This window comes from Falco biarmicus, chromosome 6, assembly GCF_023638135.1.
Source record: "Falco biarmicus isolate bFalBia1 chromosome 6, bFalBia1.pri, whole genome shotgun sequence".
NCBI lineage: Eukaryota > Metazoa > Chordata > Aves > Falconiformes > Falconidae > Falco > Falco biarmicus.
The window spans coordinates 15,458,228-15,477,352 of NC_079293.1; the positions used below are offsets into that span (position 1 = coordinate 15,458,228).

General features: G+C 34.2%; 1 protein-coding gene across 1 annotated transcript in view; it reads left to right on the forward strand.

Annotated features, from left to right (window-relative positions):
• The window catches only part of EYS (eyes shut homolog), an 872,029-nt gene that overhangs the window by 267,745 nt on the left and 585,159 nt on the right, over window positions 1-19,125 (forward strand). Inside the window, exons 16-18 of the mRNA XM_056343434.1 lie at window positions 1,416-1,529; window positions 2,694-2,807; window positions 3,255-3,368. Coding sequence (XP_056199409.1) covers window positions 1,416-1,529; window positions 2,694-2,807; window positions 3,255-3,368 — 342 coding nt within the window. The remainder of the gene's footprint in view (window positions 1-1,415; window positions 1,530-2,693; window positions 2,808-3,254; window positions 3,369-19,125) is intronic.

The window sequence follows — 19,125 nt, forward strand, 5'->3', positions numbered from 1 at the left end:
GAGTCATTGTCATTAGTACAGAGTCTGACTGGATTAAAATTAGTTTGGTTATGTTAGCATACTGTCATGATAATTCCAGATTACAGTATAAAAAAAAAAAAATAATAATACCCAGAACCCCCCAAAACAACAACAACAAAAAAAACTGTTTTCTAGATACAGATTCAGACCTTTTTTGATCACCTCTGTGATGAAATAATCAAGTGTAGAAGGAATTCCCTGAGTGGCAGGTCAGCTCCGCAGCCCAGATCCATCCTGTCTAACTGCAGGGACTTTGACAGGGCTCCTAAAGCAAGAATAGGATGACTCCTGAATGTGTCTCGATAGTCAAGGAGGAAATAGGAATTCAGATCTTGGGTAGACTCATTATGTAAACTGTTCCTCTATGACCTAATGTAGGCATCCATTTAAATGAAGTCATCTGTAATTTAATAGCTGTAGTATTTGTGTCTATAATATAATTAAATGCTATTTCTTGTTTCTATGGTTGTATTATTTTTTTTATTATTATAATTATTATTATTATTATTATCAAAATAAAAAGTAAAATTGTTTGATGTTACTTGTAATAATTCTTGGTGAAATCTTATTTTATTGAAATTTGGTTTAATTCTTATATTCATGTCTACATAATAGTAGATGTTTACTTTTAGTTTATACATTTTCTGTGGCCAAATTAAGCAGAGCTTCTCTGAAACAATCAGGAACTGTTTACCTACCCTTTAGGCATAACTAATAATAAATTTGAGGCCATTCTCATCTGTTTGGATAATTGATATACAAAATACAAAGAAATACTTTCTGAGATTTGTTCTACCTCAAAGGCAAGAAAAAAATAAAAGGTACATCATTCTCAACTAGAAATCAGCATCTATATTTTTTCCTCTGCATATTTAGAAATATATGGCAGTATCTAACTTTTTGATTATTAGTTTCCAAAAAAAATATTAAAATATTTGGTCATATTGGAAACTTTTCCCAGTATTTGCCATAAAGATCTTCACAACAAATCCAAAAATTGATACATGAATGAAAAATAATTTTACAGGAAAAGACTATGATATTTTAATATTCGGTCTTAGAAACCATACTTACACTTTCATGATGTTTCAGGAAAACTCAAGACTTAATTTTCTTTACAAGATTAAAAGATGAAACCTTTTGAGTACATCTGTAAATGAATCTATAAAATTCCCATTAGATCTTTGTTGAACATTGTATATTATATATACATTTCACTTTTGCCTTTAATTGACAAGAAATTAATTCCCCAAAGACAGTTTATGGCTCATTGGTGTAAGTTCCCCGTTAGTTATAATAACTAACCTCAGTTATTTCATTTTGTTGTTGCCACTTGTACTGGTGACTTACCAGTGGCTTGTTCCCAATGAACTGAATCTTTCACTTGTTTCCAGGTAATAACTGTGAGATTGAGGTGGACGAGTGTCTTAGTGATCCTTGTCACAATGGAGCTACTTGTGTTGATCATCTGAATGCCTTCAGTTGTGTGTGTCAGGATGGGTTTCAAGGTATTAAAAAATCCATAGAACTGTAACTTCATAAATTTAGTTTGAGTCTTACACCAATTTCTTAACATATCAGATGAGATGCATGTATACTTATTTTAGTGTCATCTGAAGTTCTAAGCATTTAAATTCCGCGTAAGTGCATATTGACAAAAGTTATCTACTTTGTTTTCATGACAGCATGGAACTAGGTGTTTTCTGCTGGCTAGTGACTTAGCTGTTGAAAATGCATAAGTGGAGTTTAGTGAAATTTTGCAAATAGCATATACAGTTTTCTGTAAAATTTCTAAACAGTTGGCAAATTTAATATAATAGAATCAGAGAGAAAAAACCTTTGTGGGAAAGGTTTTGTTTTGGCATATTTGTAAAATTTAAGTGAAAAATGTAATGACTTAGATAAGTGGATGCATTAATTTTTGCAGCTAGTCTTTGCTTTCAGCTCAGATTAGGAATTCACAGTGCATACATTTTCTTTTTAGTGAATCATTTTTTAAATATGGATTTTTAATCATTGAAATACAAAGGAATCTATAATTCAGATGTCATAGGGCAAAATATTACATTTCTACTGCTAGCTATATTCAGAACAACTATCACTTGCATTTTTATTTATTAAAATTCTTTGCACTTTTCAAAACTCACAGCTGATGTTATTTTTAATTTATTCTTCAAATGATAAAAAATTAGGTTCACTCAGAAATATTACAAAAAGTATTTTTATGCTTTAGGTAACTATGTTGCTATGTTAGCTACAGTCTAGTCTGGAACAAATTGTGTTCTTGCCTACATCAGATTTTTTTTCCATTTTCTGGGAGTACATCTGTTGCCTTATCATGAACACAAGGACTATTTCCTCTTGTGTAATTGCAATGCAGTCTATTATATTTGCTGTATTTTTTTTTCTATTTGTCTATATTTATATAATAGGGAAATTGTCTGGTTTAAGCTTTAGGAATCTGTTCAACAACTGTACTTTTAATCTATTGATAAAATTAGTGAATAGTTTAAACATTAAATATATCAATGTACTGTCATAGATGCCCAAATTTGAATATAAAAAGATATATTCCACTATGCGAGCTATATTCTGTTAAAGTAAGTCTTGATGTTTAACTATATATTCTGTGCAGTAACTTCTCTCCCCTTTGCCTGGTTGTATATTTTTAGGCACAACTTGTGAAGCAAATACAAATGAATGTTACTCTTCTCCATGTCTTCATAATGCATCATGTGAAGACCTTATTGGTGGCTATGAATGCATCTGTCTACCTGGCTTTACTGGTGAGTTGTATCATAGTAAACCTTGTTTTCCACAGTAAGGTGGTCCACAAAGCATCCATTAAGACATCATGGACTAATTTGCTTGTGTTTCCTTCTCATTTCTCTTTATCTGCCCTGGTATGTTTCATTTGCATTCCAACAAACTGGAACACTGACTCCATCTGTAAACTAAATAGCACAAGATAAATTAGTCTGCATCTAAAAAGGCCTTCAAAGCTTACTTACACAGGGAAGATTAGTTACCATTTAGCAACTCAGAAATAAGTTGTTATGTATTCGTGATGATAAGAATTAAATGGATGCTAACATTATTATGTGTGGCTCTTTATTTGGTTGATTTATATTAGTTTCTCCTCACAAGTTGTTTGACATTCTTGTCGTGAAAATGAATTAGAAATTGGCACCTGATTGTCTCACTAAATGTTCAAATCTCTCATCTTTTCCAAGGTGCAAGATGTGAAACAGATATAGATGAGTGTGCTTCATTTCCCTGCAAGAATGGAGCCACCTGCATTGACCAACCTGGTAATTACTTCTGCCAATGTGTGGCTCCCTTTAAAGGTAATGAACACCAAGGGAGGGAGGAAAGCAAACATAATTAACTTTAGAAAGCAATTCTGTCAATTGTCTGAACTCCTTTCACTCTTACTACAGCATTATTAGTCCTTTGTTTTCTCAAGCAAAGCTTTTAAAGTGACCAGGCAATTATGCCTTAGGCTGCAAGTAATTTGAAGTAAACTTTGTTTATACATTTATTAGGAGTGTTTATTTATTAATCAAAATGGATACTTTGAAATTAGTTTGTTAACAGAATAAGATTATTTACAAAATGAGAGCCATCTGCTCATCAAGCTGCCATCACAAAGCTTTTCTACACATTTTTCTCTCTAATTTCATTGGTTATGGCATTCTCTAAATTATTTTTTTCATTCTCAGAAAACAATTTATAGTTATCTTGAAATGCATGAAGTGTGTTTGATTATTTCTGTTGATGCTTTTAAAGGAAATACACTTAAAACGCAAGCTTTATTGTGATGTTTTTCATAGAAATTGTGGGTGTTTGATTTTAAACATTCACTGCTAAAATAATTCAAAATAACAAATTGTGCAGTGTTCTAGAGCAAATCTAGTTCAAGTGATAGTCTCAATTAAAGGCGCTTGTTGATTTATAAATTAAATATAAGTACATTTTTTCTCCTTCAGTTCAGTATAATGATATATAATTAGGATTCCAGAATACTTTAGAAGGCAACTTTCTTGATATGTTGAGACAGCAGGGCTTTTCCCCTTCAGGGAATATGGATGCATTAAATTCATCATTCATGAGAAAAGTGTGAGCTCTAATATTTGTTCTTATTATTTTAGTTAATGGTCAAAAATGTAGTTGGTAATTTTTATTAGTTTTAATTTATGTTCCGCTGAATAAAGTTTAGTATAATAACAAGTAAATGAGTACTGCAGTATCAGAATTGCATCTGCTCAGAAAGATGTGAAATCATTTTCAGTACAAGCTTAGAAACACTTAAGTACTTTTTTCACAAGTACCAGATTCTCAGAAGACTTTGATATTCATTTAGATATTTAACTAAGTGATTTTAAAATTTCAGAAAGTCAACATTTCTGTAGTCCTTCAAGAAGCTAACAGTGTCTAATAGTCTCAATGGAAAAGTTAAATAATCCCTGATGGCAAGATTCATAAATGACATCTTAGATCTTCTGAAAACAATATTCTTGGTAGAAGATGTCTAGTATCCATAGAATTTTTGTTAGAAGGAAAAGATTACTCAGCACTTTTCAAGATCAAATTCTTATACTGATGTTACCTAAATTTATGATGGTATAAGAAAAAGCAGAATGAATTTCATAAGAAAACTTTGCCTCAGTCTCATGCCATCTGTTTGTTTAAACTGCTGTAAATGTAGTCTTTGACAGATTCACAGTAAGCCAACATAATGGGTAGTTAAACTAGATTTTCTAATTGTGTGGAAATATTCAAGCTACCGCAATGAATACCTTTGTGTGCACTAATTACAGACTACAGAACTGCTTTATTAAGAAAGTAAATACATGATATTGATCATAGAAGTTGTATAGGAATACCTGTTTTATTTTTTTTTTCAATATATTCACAGATGTTCTTGCTTCTGTTATTCTCAGTGGAAAAGCATAAATGTTATATTATGTATTCTGTCATTTACTTGGAAAGCAATCTGAAGTTGTATTTCCATAATACATTGTAATGGTTTGATTCTCCCATCACAGAGTCTGACTTGAAGGGTATGCACCACTATTAGGAACGTATAATTTACCAGTTGATCAAAATGTGTACAGCAGACCTCTATTGTACAGCACATAGAATTAAGAAAATCAGAGCATGATTTGGACTTTCAGGGGCATGCATACAATAGGTAGCCTGTCAGATTAAGCTAGAAATTGATTCTATCTACAGGAAGTGGTTTGCATGTATTCCTCTTTCTTTCTTCCTGATTTCCTTGACTATTCTCATTGGTTTGACAAGGAGACTATGCAAGATTATGACCAGAAAGTTTTGATTTTTCTATTTTCCTCTTCTTTCCCCTTCATTTCCTCTTCTTTCAAAAAAGAAAATAGAAAAATCTGCATATTTTTGCTTTTTCCATTTCACTTCTTTGAAGAACAAGTACAGCTACTTCTTATTTTTACATGCTGCAAGTTCTTTGATATCCTATGTCCTTCTGTATTTTAACAAACTTTTACATTATTCCTACATGAACATGAAAAGTCATGAGAATTTTAATAAAGTATTATTCTATATTCATAGTTTCTTGTATTTTTCTTGTGTGGGGATTTGTTTCTTTTTTAAAAAAACAAGGATTTGTCTACTTTGACAAAACATTTTGATTCATTTCATTGGCTTCCATAGAATACTGGAAGTCACCCAAAGCTTTTAAGAACAATGATGCTTGGGTAATGGTATAAATCTGGATTCTCCTTCAAATGTCCAACAGTCCAGACTGTGCAAATTAACTGTACAAGCCTGATCTAGTTTTTGTGTAGACACAGACCTTCTTAGAAAATCCAATTTCCATGGTAAAGTCAATGTACGGAGAGCACTGGAGAAGAAGTTAGTCTTCTGACGCTGTTGCTATAACTCTAACAGTGAAAAAAACTAATGTATTCCTCTCCATCAGTGTTCCCCTGGCAGAGGATTTCCCCACAGCTAGTGTAGATCACTGGTCTTTCTTCAATGGAATTATTGCCACTGAAATTTCTACCTTTGACTTTTCCCAAACGTTCAGTTGAACAGCTTGAGGGTACTAATAGTGCATCCATGCATAATTCAGAAGAAAACTGAAGAAACTTATAAGACTTCCAGATACAAAATAACATTCTTGTCAACTTCTAATAATGCTCTAATTACTAAATATGATAATTGAAGTCTTTTAATCCTATTTCAGCCAAGTTCCTTGTCCTGTGGAGATGAAAATTGCATTTCAATTTTCCAAAATCATACAGCTTTCTTTACCTGTAATCCTGATAAGGTATAACACAATGAACTTAAAAGTCCACATACTTTTATATCACAACTCTTTAGACTTTGGATTGGAGGAAGTTTAAGATTTGATTAAAGAAAAAAATACATCTATACCAGATTATGTTATTAGTGAAGAGATTCCTGTGCAAACCCACACAGAAGTTCTAGAATTTACTGAGCCGAATTGAGCATGCATTGTAACTAAGATCAAATGGAGAAAAAAATACTAGCATCTAGATTTATATAATATGCTTTTGTCATGTATAATAATTACCTATGCCACAAATAATGTATGTGCTTGTGAATATGTTCTAATTACCCCAATACAACAGTCCACTTTTTAAAGTCCAGTTCTCTGCTTCTGTCTGCTTTCACTGGTGTTCTAGCACTCACTTACATCGCACAAATTAGTATTACACCTCACACTAGAATGCTGAAATGCTATTTACCATGCTGCCACTTACACATACTGTAGCATAATGCTCTATTCATACAAGATTTAACCTAAGTACATACCTGGTACAGTTGCTGCTGCTTTGTTCCAGTGTATTAGTTCCTGTAAATATGCTACTATTTTAGACAGTCTGACTGATAGTCTTTGGCAGTAATTTATCTATTACAGTGTTAAGCAGGCCTCAGCCCTCATATGAGCTTGATTCCGTTATAGTATCCTAGCTGGGGAGTTATTATAATAACTTTTCTATTATGATATTGATTCTACAATTGTAGCCTTTCTATAATAGAATCACAGTTATTACGGAATTGATATCGAGTGTTTCAGAAGAGAGTAGAGTATGTGAGAAACGTACTGTGAGACTGTATCTCATTTAGGGGTCATAACATTTTCATGAAAGCTCTGATGTCTCTGTCAGGAAATACTGTTTTGTTCCATTAAAAATGTGCATACAATTCAAGAACAATGCAATTAGAAAATTTTATAGTTCCTAATGTTATATTTTATCTATAAATATATATATATTTATATCAATGCTGTTTCTGCCATGTGGAAGCACATTAAATACAGACCTGAAAGTATTTATTTACAGAGAATAATAGGAAGAAGTAGTTGATATTAATCATATTTTGACATAAACATGCACTTTAATTTTCAATGAAAGAAAGACTCCTCATTCTTTTATGCTAAGGAGTAAAAGAATATTTTCCCAAACCTGAGACCTACCATATTTTTCACTCCCGTGCTGGTGTCCATTACAGTTCAGCAAAGTACATTTTTTGTCTCAAGCTATATATTTTGTTATAAGGCTTAAACATACTCATTATATTCTTCACCCACACCAGCAAAATCAGAACTGTCTTTTTGGATTGTTACAGTTTTATTTGCTTTCCTTAGTTATAAGTCTTCGTATAACTTAAAGCTGGAGGAGTACATTGATTTACAGATTTTATCTGGCTCTTGCTCAGTTACTTGAAGGGAAGGGGAAGAATGCCTGCAGTTCAATTGTTCAAATATATCTTAGCAGGAGACATGCTCAAATGCTGATAAACACTGGTTTACTGTTTCTTAGTAAAGCTGGCCCACTTTTGAGTTGATTTAGTATTACATATTTACTTTCAAGGTGCTTCAGCTGAATTATTAGCTATTTCATGCCTATTTAGGTGTATTGTTGTTTTTGGTGTTTTGTAAGAACCTTGAAGTATATTCAAACATTCTGCTAATAGCCAGGTCTGTAGTAATAAATGCAAGTTTACTGTTCATAGCTTTGAAATGCCAACATTTTTTATGTATCATACAGACACATCAATGAAGTTAGTCATAACTGTTAGACACCAGTCCTTGCTGAGCGTGTAGCAGGATTGTCCCTGTATCAGGCCTGCTGCTTTCAGCATTTTTAGCATGCAAAAGGAGAACGATCCCACTACAATTTCTAGACCAACTGATTTTTACAGAAAATAAAGTAGGACTTACAAGGTCACTTTATTCTTACTTGGGTTTGAAAGCTAAGAACAGATCTTGCACTCCCACACCAGAACTGGAAATTTGCCCCATTTTTCTGCACTGGTATTTAAGGAAAAGGCGAATCAAACTACTTCACCAACATTTCCATGACCCAAGGACCGAGCCAGTAATTCTGCTATTCCCAAAGAAACATCAGGAAGGAGGAAAGCTTTAAAATGTCCCTTTAAGGTAGAGATCATATATTTGATATGTGACAGCCATGTAAGAGCTGACATTAATTTTTTTTCTTAAAAAAAAAGGTTGTTAAATAACTTGTATTTAATAATTGGAGCAAAGAAAATTTTTGTTCGCTCCAAATTATTACATGATTCATTTAAAACAATGCACTGTATGTGTTTGGTCTAGATGTTGCTAATATGTATGACCTTTTTAATCAAAAATATGTAATTATAGAGGAAATTTGAAATTAAATTCTGAGAAAATGTCTACTTATTTGTTGCAGCCTTAATGACACATGTCTCCAAATGTGTTCCAATTAAGATTAAAGCAAAAATGGTAATTGTCCATTAAACATGTTGTGAAAGAAAGTAAACTAGTGAGAAAGGCAACTCAGCAGAAAAAAAAAATGCTTAAGTCTGTTGAAAAGCAAGAGTAATAATGAAGTTTTCAGCATAGGACTCTCTATTATGGGAACAGTTAATTACAAAACAGATAATAAGTAAGAAATGTAAGTGCTCATGAAAGCAAAAAACTAGAGTAGAGATAATGGAGCAATTACTTTTTCAGTGCTCATAGGCTAAATCTCAGTCATTCCTGTGCCAAGACCCATGAAAAAAAGGCAGTTTTGCATGACCTGTGGCTCTTCCTAGGATAACTCTGTGTTAGACCATAAAAGAATATCCCCTGTTCAATATCAGTTTATATCTGGTTTTGCCACTGTCTTGACACTGAACAGCCAAATAAAATTTTATTTAGGGGAAAAATGAAACTGGTGCATAGAGCTATGAAGGGCACTTTGCATCACACAGGGGCTTTTTCGTGGGCAGAGGAGCAACGTGGCCATGTTTGTGCTATATTACCTATAAAATATGCATTGCCTCTAAGCAATAAAGAAATTTGGTCTAAAAGGCTATGCATTGCTTAAGTGGGAATCAGTATGAACTGGGACTTGCCGTTGGCTTACACATGAAGTCCCTGCAGAACCTTGGAAATTTTTTTTGGTATTTCTACTAATTTTTCTATTGTTTCTAAAAGTTGCCATCTAGATACATTCAGGTGTTTCTGCCTCCAAAAATGAAATAATTCAGAGAGCGAGTGTTTTGCTCAGCCTTTTCTAGTGTCAGTTTAGACACTTTTAGGTAGAATAGATACCCACAAGTGTCTGGGAGATATGACAAAATCTGTAAGAGACCTATGGCCTTCCAGAACAGCACTAAGAACACAAAGGCATCTCTAAAAGCCCCAGTTGCTTAATTGTCTATACAAATTCGGTGAGGTATGTGTTGCAGTTTCACCTCTGCTTTCCATTTACAGCTTGGAACACGCTTTGATCCACAAGAAAACTTTTATAAGCCTTTACAGCCCTGAGTACTCTGGGAATACTCTGTGTGTAAATCTGATAAAAAAGCAGATAAGGGGGTTGAATTTCATTAGTCATTCTGTGAGAATGGTGTACAAGAACCTTGGTTGCCAGGAAGAGATTTAAGTTATGTAGATGATACAAGGTATATTCATTTCAAATGAGAATCTGTATGTATCTGGCCATTAATTTTCCAGAAACTATGTGCAAACGACAATTTTTCAAATACTTAAAACAAGATTTATGTTTTCCTTGGTTGCCCCATAAATCATGAGGGCATTGCTGTTGCTCAAAGAAAGTTTACCAAATTTTAGGAGGGGTTTGGGCTGCCGAAAAAATATGTTAGCAGCTTTATTTTTCTACATGGTAGGCCTATTTATGGTGTAGGGTCATCTGCCAATACACAAATAAAAGTAATAAAATAATTATCCTGGTATCAGCTGCTACAAATAATGCCTGGCCAACCTGTCAGTTTTTCAGAAAATGAAAACAGGATCTCAAAACACAGAAGGGTTTGGCCACCTGAACTGAACATGACCATTACTATACCTGAAAATGAAACCCACAGGTCCTAGGCCATAAGAAAAAAATGATTTTGATACCAGCTTTCTATAATTCTTACACATATATTAGTAATTTCATTTGAATTCTGATGCAATAAGCAAAGATAAGATAAAAGAATTAAAAGAAAAACATTCTCATATATTCCATTAGTGTAATAAACTTGTGGTAATTGTTTTTCTTAGTAACTTTCTTTTTTATTTTCTGAGAAAGAATGACGCATGCTTTTATGTGGAAATGTGAAACACAGATGTGGATACAAATATAATCTCATTGTTTAGTAGTCATAAACTTATATATTTAAAATGAAAAAACAAAATTCACCTAAATAATATATTCAACTTCTGGTTTTGTCTGTTTTTACAGAAATTTATACAGGTATGGAGCAATAACACATGCATCTCTGTGTGATTTTCATCTTAAAGTTTGTGATGTGGTTCTAAGTCATGCTTTATCCCAGCATGTTGCATGATCTGCATTATCATAAACAATTAAGGAAATGGTTTTTTACTTGAAAAGGGCTAAGTATTGCTTTTCGAATAGCCTTCCTTTTAAAATCAAACAAAATTATTGATGCTCAATTCGTATGGATTTCATAGAAAAAATGCCTTTTCACAGGTTATATATAGAATCACAAAGCACTTCCTTTCATGGAAAGCAGAATTTGCATTCCAAAGAAAAGACTAGATTTCCTATAAATTGGAACTGAAAAAAAAGACTTGTTATATTTTTCAACTCTAGAGGAATACTTTGCTTAATTTCAAGTAATATCAACATGTGCATGTTTCTGAAGGTATTTTTTCTTCCTATCCACTTTCACGGTACTTCTGGGGTTTTTATTTACATTTACTAGCCTTTAAACTTCTCAGAGCTGGAGGCATTTTGCTTTCTTATGCCACAAAGTAGATCAAGCTAAGCAGCCAGTTTATAAAATAATGGCAATCTTAGAGGTACATATAAACTTTTCACAGTTATAGAAAATGACAAATTTGAACTTTGAATAGAGACAATTTCATATTTAACATTAAGATGCTTAACCTTCACAGTTGCAGCCATCTCAAATTTTAGGCATCTAACTTATTGCTCATGTTGCTGGGATTATACAATAAATTTATGAAAGCCTTTGGGGGTGGGAGGCATTGAGCTGTATAAAGTTGATGAAAAACAAACCAGAGGTTTCTCTGAAGTAATCAAATATTTTTTTTAAATTGCAATTACTGTATCCACTAGTTTCAAAAGAACAGTTCTGGGAAAACCAGAAAGTTGCATATAGGTTGGAGGCAGGGATTGGGGGTGGTGGTGGTGGGGTGGGGTGTGTATTTATTTATTTTATATAGCCTTATTGTGCCTTTGTACATTGGATTATCTCCCATAACTAAACACATTTTTACTTTTTTTGAATGGTATTCAATTTACATAATTTACCTTGAAGAACAGTGTTGATTTACTTTAATGTTAGAAGTGCCTTTTAGCTCTGCTGTCAAAAGGTGAGCTACAGAAAGACTGAAACTTAATGATGTTGCAGTGATGTTTTGAAGATAAAGGAATAAAACTAAAACCAGAAAGTATATAGGAAGACAAATTTATCATGGAAGATTCATATGAGTAATTAGCTTTTAATTCATATATGAAATTAGTTTAATGTCATTTTGAAAAAATGGTCTCTGTGTTCTGACCCTAAGCATATAAAATAAATAATTTAAATTTAAATAAAAGCATTCCTGAGTTAATATGAACTTCTGAAAATTTTCATGTATTCATGCAAGGCATATAAAATTAGTCTGTTGTAGATTTTCTCTCTATCCTTTCCTTGCTGGCATCCTTTAAGCTAGTGTAATTTTCTCATGATTGAGTTCATGTGATATACATTCTGTTTCATTAAAATTAGAACAATGGTGAATCGACTGTAAGCAAGGCTACTGAAATCTAATGATACCAGCATCATATGGCTACTGGAGCTGGATCCCAATAAAATCAAATACATTTTAAAAAATATCTTTTAGTTAGCCACTATCTAAAGATCACATACAAAGATCAGACCAGCATCACAGTTCCCATCAAAGCAGCTAGCAGAACTTGGACTGTGACACTTACTTTGCAACCTCATTGTGCACCCGATTCCTCTGACCCCAGTCTGGTGTGCAAGGTGCTGCTATCGGGTTGGCTCTTCCTCTCTTGTCCAAAACCCCCACATGGACCACTTGGCAACGATAGCACTTGGTCTGTCTTGAGAGCTTTGTGTCCTCATGAGCACATATTAAATACCAGTGCCAGACTACTTGGTATTATTTAGGAAATTGTCATCCAAATGACACACTTCTTGTTCTAGTACGAGCCACAGATAGTTTATTTTCACCATATTATCATAATCATGCCAGGATTTTGCAATAAGATATATTTTGTCATTGATTCAGTCCTTACTTTTACAGCAAAACACTGACTTTGAAAGCTGTTGTCAGATTTAATTCCTTAAAATGTTAGTAACAAATGGCTTTTTTATTAACTTATTTTCCAAAAAGAGTAACAATATTGAAGAGATGCCATTTCTGATTATAAAATAATTCTGTACTACACATCAAAACATTTAACATACGCATTTATGCTGAGCAAATAAAACAAATAAACGTCAATAGTTTTGCATAAAGAAATGAAAATTTATCTCAGGTAATTAATTTACTTTCTATGTAATTTTTATAAATTTTGCTTTTGACTTTTAATAATAGCCTTAACAGAACAATCTTCTTTAGGAAAAAAAAAAAAAAAAGTATGTATTTTCAGTGTTTATATAAGATATTTAGATTCTACTGTAGAAGTATTATAAGCAAATACAGTAGAAAAGATAATTTACTAATATTAGGAGAATAAAATTTCTAAATAGGTAATCTGCTTCTCATTCCTAAACAAATAAAAAGAAGACTTTCCAAATAAATTATTCATTATTTGGTATGTATTGTATGCTAATAGAGAAGCATAGTACATGCAATGAATATATGCTTCTATATATAGAGAGAAAGAAGTATATTTAATCCAATATATTGTGCAAGTGAAAAGAAAATAGTCCTTCAACTGAGTGTGCAATTTAACCATTTGTGCATATTCTTTTGAAGGTTGTTCAGATTTATTCTAATAGAGAGCCCTTTAATTGTCTAGTAAAGTCAAGACAATCTAGTCTTGTAATCAATAAAATATAGCCAAGAATTAAACAGGCAAAAAGTTTAAACTCATCTAATGAAAATAAGCACAGTTGGAAAGACGTGTTGAACTTATTAATTCATTAATGAACATCCGTGTTTCATTCTTTCACATGCGATATTGGGCATACTTTCTGTCACTTCTTGTCAGCTAACTACATTTTGTGAACATTACCATTTTATTCTGTGATGGCCAGTTTAAAAGTCCTGATATGTCAGTGGGAGAAGACAGTTTTTAAACTGTTTTCCTGCACAGCATTCCTTTCTGTCAACAATCACAGAGTTACTATTTCGGAAACTTACCAGATCAAGTGACGACTTTCCTATATTAAGTAAAAAATAGATGCAGTCATACTAATCAGCTACATTTAAACATTTAGTATTTATAGATTTGCACAAAAATTATCTAACAAATATTTTACAAGAGAAAATGCAGAAGACATGAATTCTGAATTCTGATTAATCTACTTTATTAAAGAAATTTTTCACCTATAACTTGTTTGCAGATTGATTTACCCAAATAGCTTTAATCATACATTTACAACTGTAAAAAAACACTGATATGATACCAACAGCAGCAGTGCATTCATTGTATTAACATGTAACCACCACTGCCTATTACTATCCAACCTTAATATTTGTGTGGATATACATTTTTCAAAAACATTCTGCTGTAAATCAGCCAACTTTCTTTTGTTTCCTTGCTACTTATATTGATGAGCATTAATAATCAATTATTTAATAATGAATTATTTTCAGAATTATATTAAAATAATATAAACAGTTGTGAACCTCTAAGTGAGGAAATGGTCTTTAAATTATTAATTCTCAACACTTATGGTTAATAATTAATAGATTCAGGGAAAGTGACTGAGTAGGTGGGAGACAGTCTTATTATTTTCTTGTCTTTATGTTTTCCCAATCTTCCAGTGTGAATATGAATGAAATTTCTGCCAGTAGCAGCAAAAGATTTTTCATGCAGTGATATGCAGAAAAGCTGGGAGGGAGGAAAAAGAGGCTTAATTTCTAATTAAAGAGTGGTGAAGGTTGATTGAAAGAAGGCACTGAAAAAACTTCAGAATACTACTAGAAATTAATATTATAACCAAATGTTTTGGCCTTGTTTGTTAAATAGGATTGTTAACCAGATCATCAACTTTATGACCAGATTTTTATTTACCATTCTTTGTAAATGTGAGGATAATGCAAATATTTTTTATTTTTTTTTGCTTTGTGCTGTTTCGCTTTACTGTAGCTAAAACAAAAGAAGTAATTTATGTTTCCCCTAATTCCTTAAAGAGGGGGAAGAAGTCTGTCAGGGAACAATTTTGGTGTAATTTCCAATCAGTACAAACTTCACTGAAATTCATACTCTTCTGGGGAGTTACTTTGAGTAAGAATCTGAAGAAGCAGTATGAACCCATGCTCCTGCTGGCAGAACAGCATAGGAGGAAGGTGCATGAGCTCCTTATCAGCTAGACATGCATACTGGTTGAGTTGCCATGCTGCCAGGGGAAGGAGCTGCAGGTGAAGAACAGGCTACACAAACATCAGTGATGACAAAATGGAAGATAAAGAGTTTTTTCTTAGAGACCCTGAAGGGACAAAAGCCTGATACCCACAGGAGCAGGACCGGACAAGGGGGAAAGGATAGGTAGAGGACACAGTGAGGCACAGGGGGACAGACTATACAACACTGGAGGCTGGAAGATGACTACTTCTGACAACTTGAAGGAGACTTTCTCTTCACCTACAGAGGTTCACTTATGGAATAAGTATTAAGTTGTAACAACAGGTGACAAAAAGTAGGTTTCATTTGGATGGTCACATTAGTTGTCTGAGTCTGATGCATACACACTCACCAGTACCACTAAAATGAAGCAATGGTTGAAAACAGGTAAAAGACTTCCTTCTCTGAAGGAAAGTGTCACCCATCTCTTGACCAGATCTAATGTCTTAGAAGGTTTATTTGTATATCAGAGGGCTGGATTCAGGATGCAGAAAAGAAATTGCCAAGGCTTTATCTGATGCTCAGATATCTTCCTTTTGCTGCTTATCCATGCAGGCACCAATGATGCTGGCAACAGAGACCCTGAGCATATCAGAAGTGACTAGTGGACTCTGGCAGCAAAGGTGAAGGTGGGGGGTGGCAGGCAGCCAGAGTTTTCCACAGGACTGCGGGTAGGAATAGAAACATCCTGGGTGTTAATATCTGATTAGTGGTACAGACAAGACTTCATCTTTATTACCATGGGCCCTCTTTGAGCAATGAGGTCTGATGGGGAAAGATGGAATCAGTCTAAAAAAAGAATGGAAAGCATCTTTGCCAACAGGATTGCTAACTCTGTGAAGATAGTTTTAAACTACATTAATTGGGGAATGCAGAGAAAAAACTAAAAGAAAGTGGAATTACATGGAGCTGGAAAGAATTGCCTGTTGGAAAACATGATCAGGGAAGCCATCACACTTCCTTGAGTACAACTGTGGGGCCCATCTTAAGTGCCTGCACATAACGTACACAGCATAAGCAAGACAGAATGTGTAAGAAGTCTATGTGTTTTCTCAGAACTACAGCCTCCTATCAGAAGAACAACACACCAAGTGAGATAGCTCGCGTTCCTGGCATACTGCAATGGATGGATGCAAGCTCTCTGGAAATATAGGCAGGGGAGATGAGGAGGCTGGGCTGAACTTCATGCAAAACAGTGCCTTGAATGTGTGGAGCTTTGCTATGGAATGGGTGATGGCGATGCACTGCTCAAGTGAATGGGGGCAGGATGAAAAGGGAACCATTTAAAGAAATATTGTGGCAGGTGTCTGCTACAGACAGCTTGATACAGAAAAGTTTATGAAGTGTCTTTAGGAAACTGGAAAAAGACTCATGAACACAGGCCTTGGTTCTCATTGAGGTATTACCATCCTGACTTTTGCTGGGAAAACAACATGGAAAGATACAAGTAATCCAGGAGATTTTGGTGTCATGTTTAGTACAGATTTTTGAAAAAATTGCGAGGTGAGACAACTAAAGGAGGTACTTGTCTGGATTCTCTATTAGTGAATAAGCAAGGGGTGGTTTGAGATGTAAAGGTCAAAACCAGCTTTGATGACAATGGCAGTGAGATGACGGAGTTTAAAATACTTAGAGAAATTAAGAATTCAAGTAGCAGAATAAGTCAGGACTTCAGTGAGCTGGCTTCGGTTTGCTCAGGGATCTGCTTGGCAAACTCCCATTAGACTGCACTGAAGGGAAAACTGATTTATCTCAGGCCCACTGACTTATCTTGAAGGAGAGTTTCCTCAAAGCACAGCTCTTTCCAGTGTGCAGAGACCCAAGCAGATGTGGCAGAAAAATGGACAAATGGAGAACTGTATGAGATTAAAGAGTAAAGGAAGTGCACAGAAGGTAGATGCAATGGTGAGCTAGCTATCCAGAAGGCACCCAGTCACAGAGGAACAGAATTAGGAAAGATCAAGGGCAACTGGAGCTAAAACTATTAAGGCAACTGAAGGGCAGCAAGAAAGATTTCTATAGGTCTACCAGTAACAAAGAAAGATGGAGAAAAATGAGATCACATTGGTGAACTGACAAAGCATGTGAAAAAGTCTGAGATTCTCAATGTCTCTTTCATGCTGTTTTTTTTTCACCAGTGGTGAAGCTGGGCTTGTTCAGCCTGGAGAAGTGAGTTTCAGAGAGACCTAACAGCAGCCTGATGCTTATTTAGCATGAGACAATAGAGAAGATAGATTAAGGTTCATTTTCTCAGAGCACACAGTGGAAGGCATCTATCCAAGCGTTCATTAAAAGAACTCACAAGCCTTATAATCACATTGGATTTGAGGTGACAAACATGTCAATATGTGTTAAAATTTATGAAAGCAACAAAAGAACCTAAACGTGCAGGTTACCCCTATACCTTCCTCTCTGAATCTGTTCAAACTTAACCTTTTACATTTTAAATATTTCCCAAAATCTCTGAAATTGTTTGAGATAGTAAGAATCATCATCAGCTGAAGCTTGAATCAAATTACAAATTATAAATTTCTGAATAAGAAAATTACATTTTTATCCATAGTTCTCTGAAAATCAGTGGTCTTTGGAGGAACTGAGACCAGACAAAAGTTGTTCAGTTACAATTTGGTCAATTATACAATTTTCTACACACAGTGTAGAAAGAAAATCCAGAAGCAACCCAATATGTTATTGAATCAGCAGAGCAAAATGTTTGAAATAAAAATCATACATAGAAGATAGGGGTCTGGGAGTATATTGAGCGTTTTAAAAATAAAGGTAATCCTTTTCTGAAATATATAGTTAATTCATGATACTTTGCCACAAGATACTGAGATTAAAAGCTTAAAAATCATTAACATTCCTATGAAAGAACTGTGCACAGTCCTATTTATACTGCAGAAATATTTGTAAATAATTTAAACCTCTGGCTTACAGGACATATTGCGTCTTTAGTTTCCAATTGTTCATGAAAACTCGGTTATACTCTCATGCAAAAATTGTAGTATCTATCATTGAAGACGAATATTAAAGTAGGGGAAAACTGATACGCTGTGGCAGGACTTTATCTACCAGAAATGTATTCCCCCCCAAACACCTGGCGTGTAAGAGGATGGGCAAATCTGTTCTTCTATCAGCGCAGAAAAAAACCAAGTACTGCATTACTGGATCATCTGACAGTTCCACTTACATTGTGAGTCGTGTTAAGCCTATTTGTGTGGGTGTGAACTTCACATTAGGTCCCAGTAGGGTTGTCACCCATGTCAAGCTGTTGTGATAGAAAGATAAAAACTTCAGGGTAAAATCTCAGTATGCCATATGGTTGCTTTGCTATGCAATTTCATGAATTCCAGATCTGAGAGTGTTGGCTGCCTATGGCAGGATTATCCTGTACCAGAGAGATCACTGGGGACATAAAGACAGGGAACAACTTGTGCCATTATTTTTCTCCTATGTCAGCATGAAAGTGGGGTCAAAGAGTTGTTGGGGTTTTTTCACCTCAGTTCTGTTCCTTCTTGTTGTTTTTGCTATTAGGCGTCTTTAGAATTCAGCCGTCAGATGATTGTCTTATAGTAAGGAGTCAGCTCATCTAAAATCCTGCTGGCATTTTGGCCAGTGTGTGTTTCATTATTACAAAGAAGGTCTGCTCATAGCTAGTGTGATACTATGTGAATAACAGTAAAGCAAAAGCAGCTAATGTGGCATAGGCCAATAAAATTTTGTCTATAATGACAATACAAGCAAAGGAGGAGATACGTGGGTTCAGCTGCCAGCAGCCAGTACTAAGGGTATAATAACTCTGTGCCTGACCATGCTCTTTTATAGCAGAGTCAAAATAATTTTACTGACAACGTATCTCAGTAAATATGAAAGTACATTTCCCAAGTTAAAGTTAATAACATTCAGTCTCATGGACATCCTAGTACTGAGGTTATCCAATGAGTGTTTTTCGCTCTGTCACCATATCCTACACATTTAAGGAATTTTAAGCTTTCAAACAAGTCACACAACGGCACTGAGTGGCACTGTAGCTTGATCTCAATCA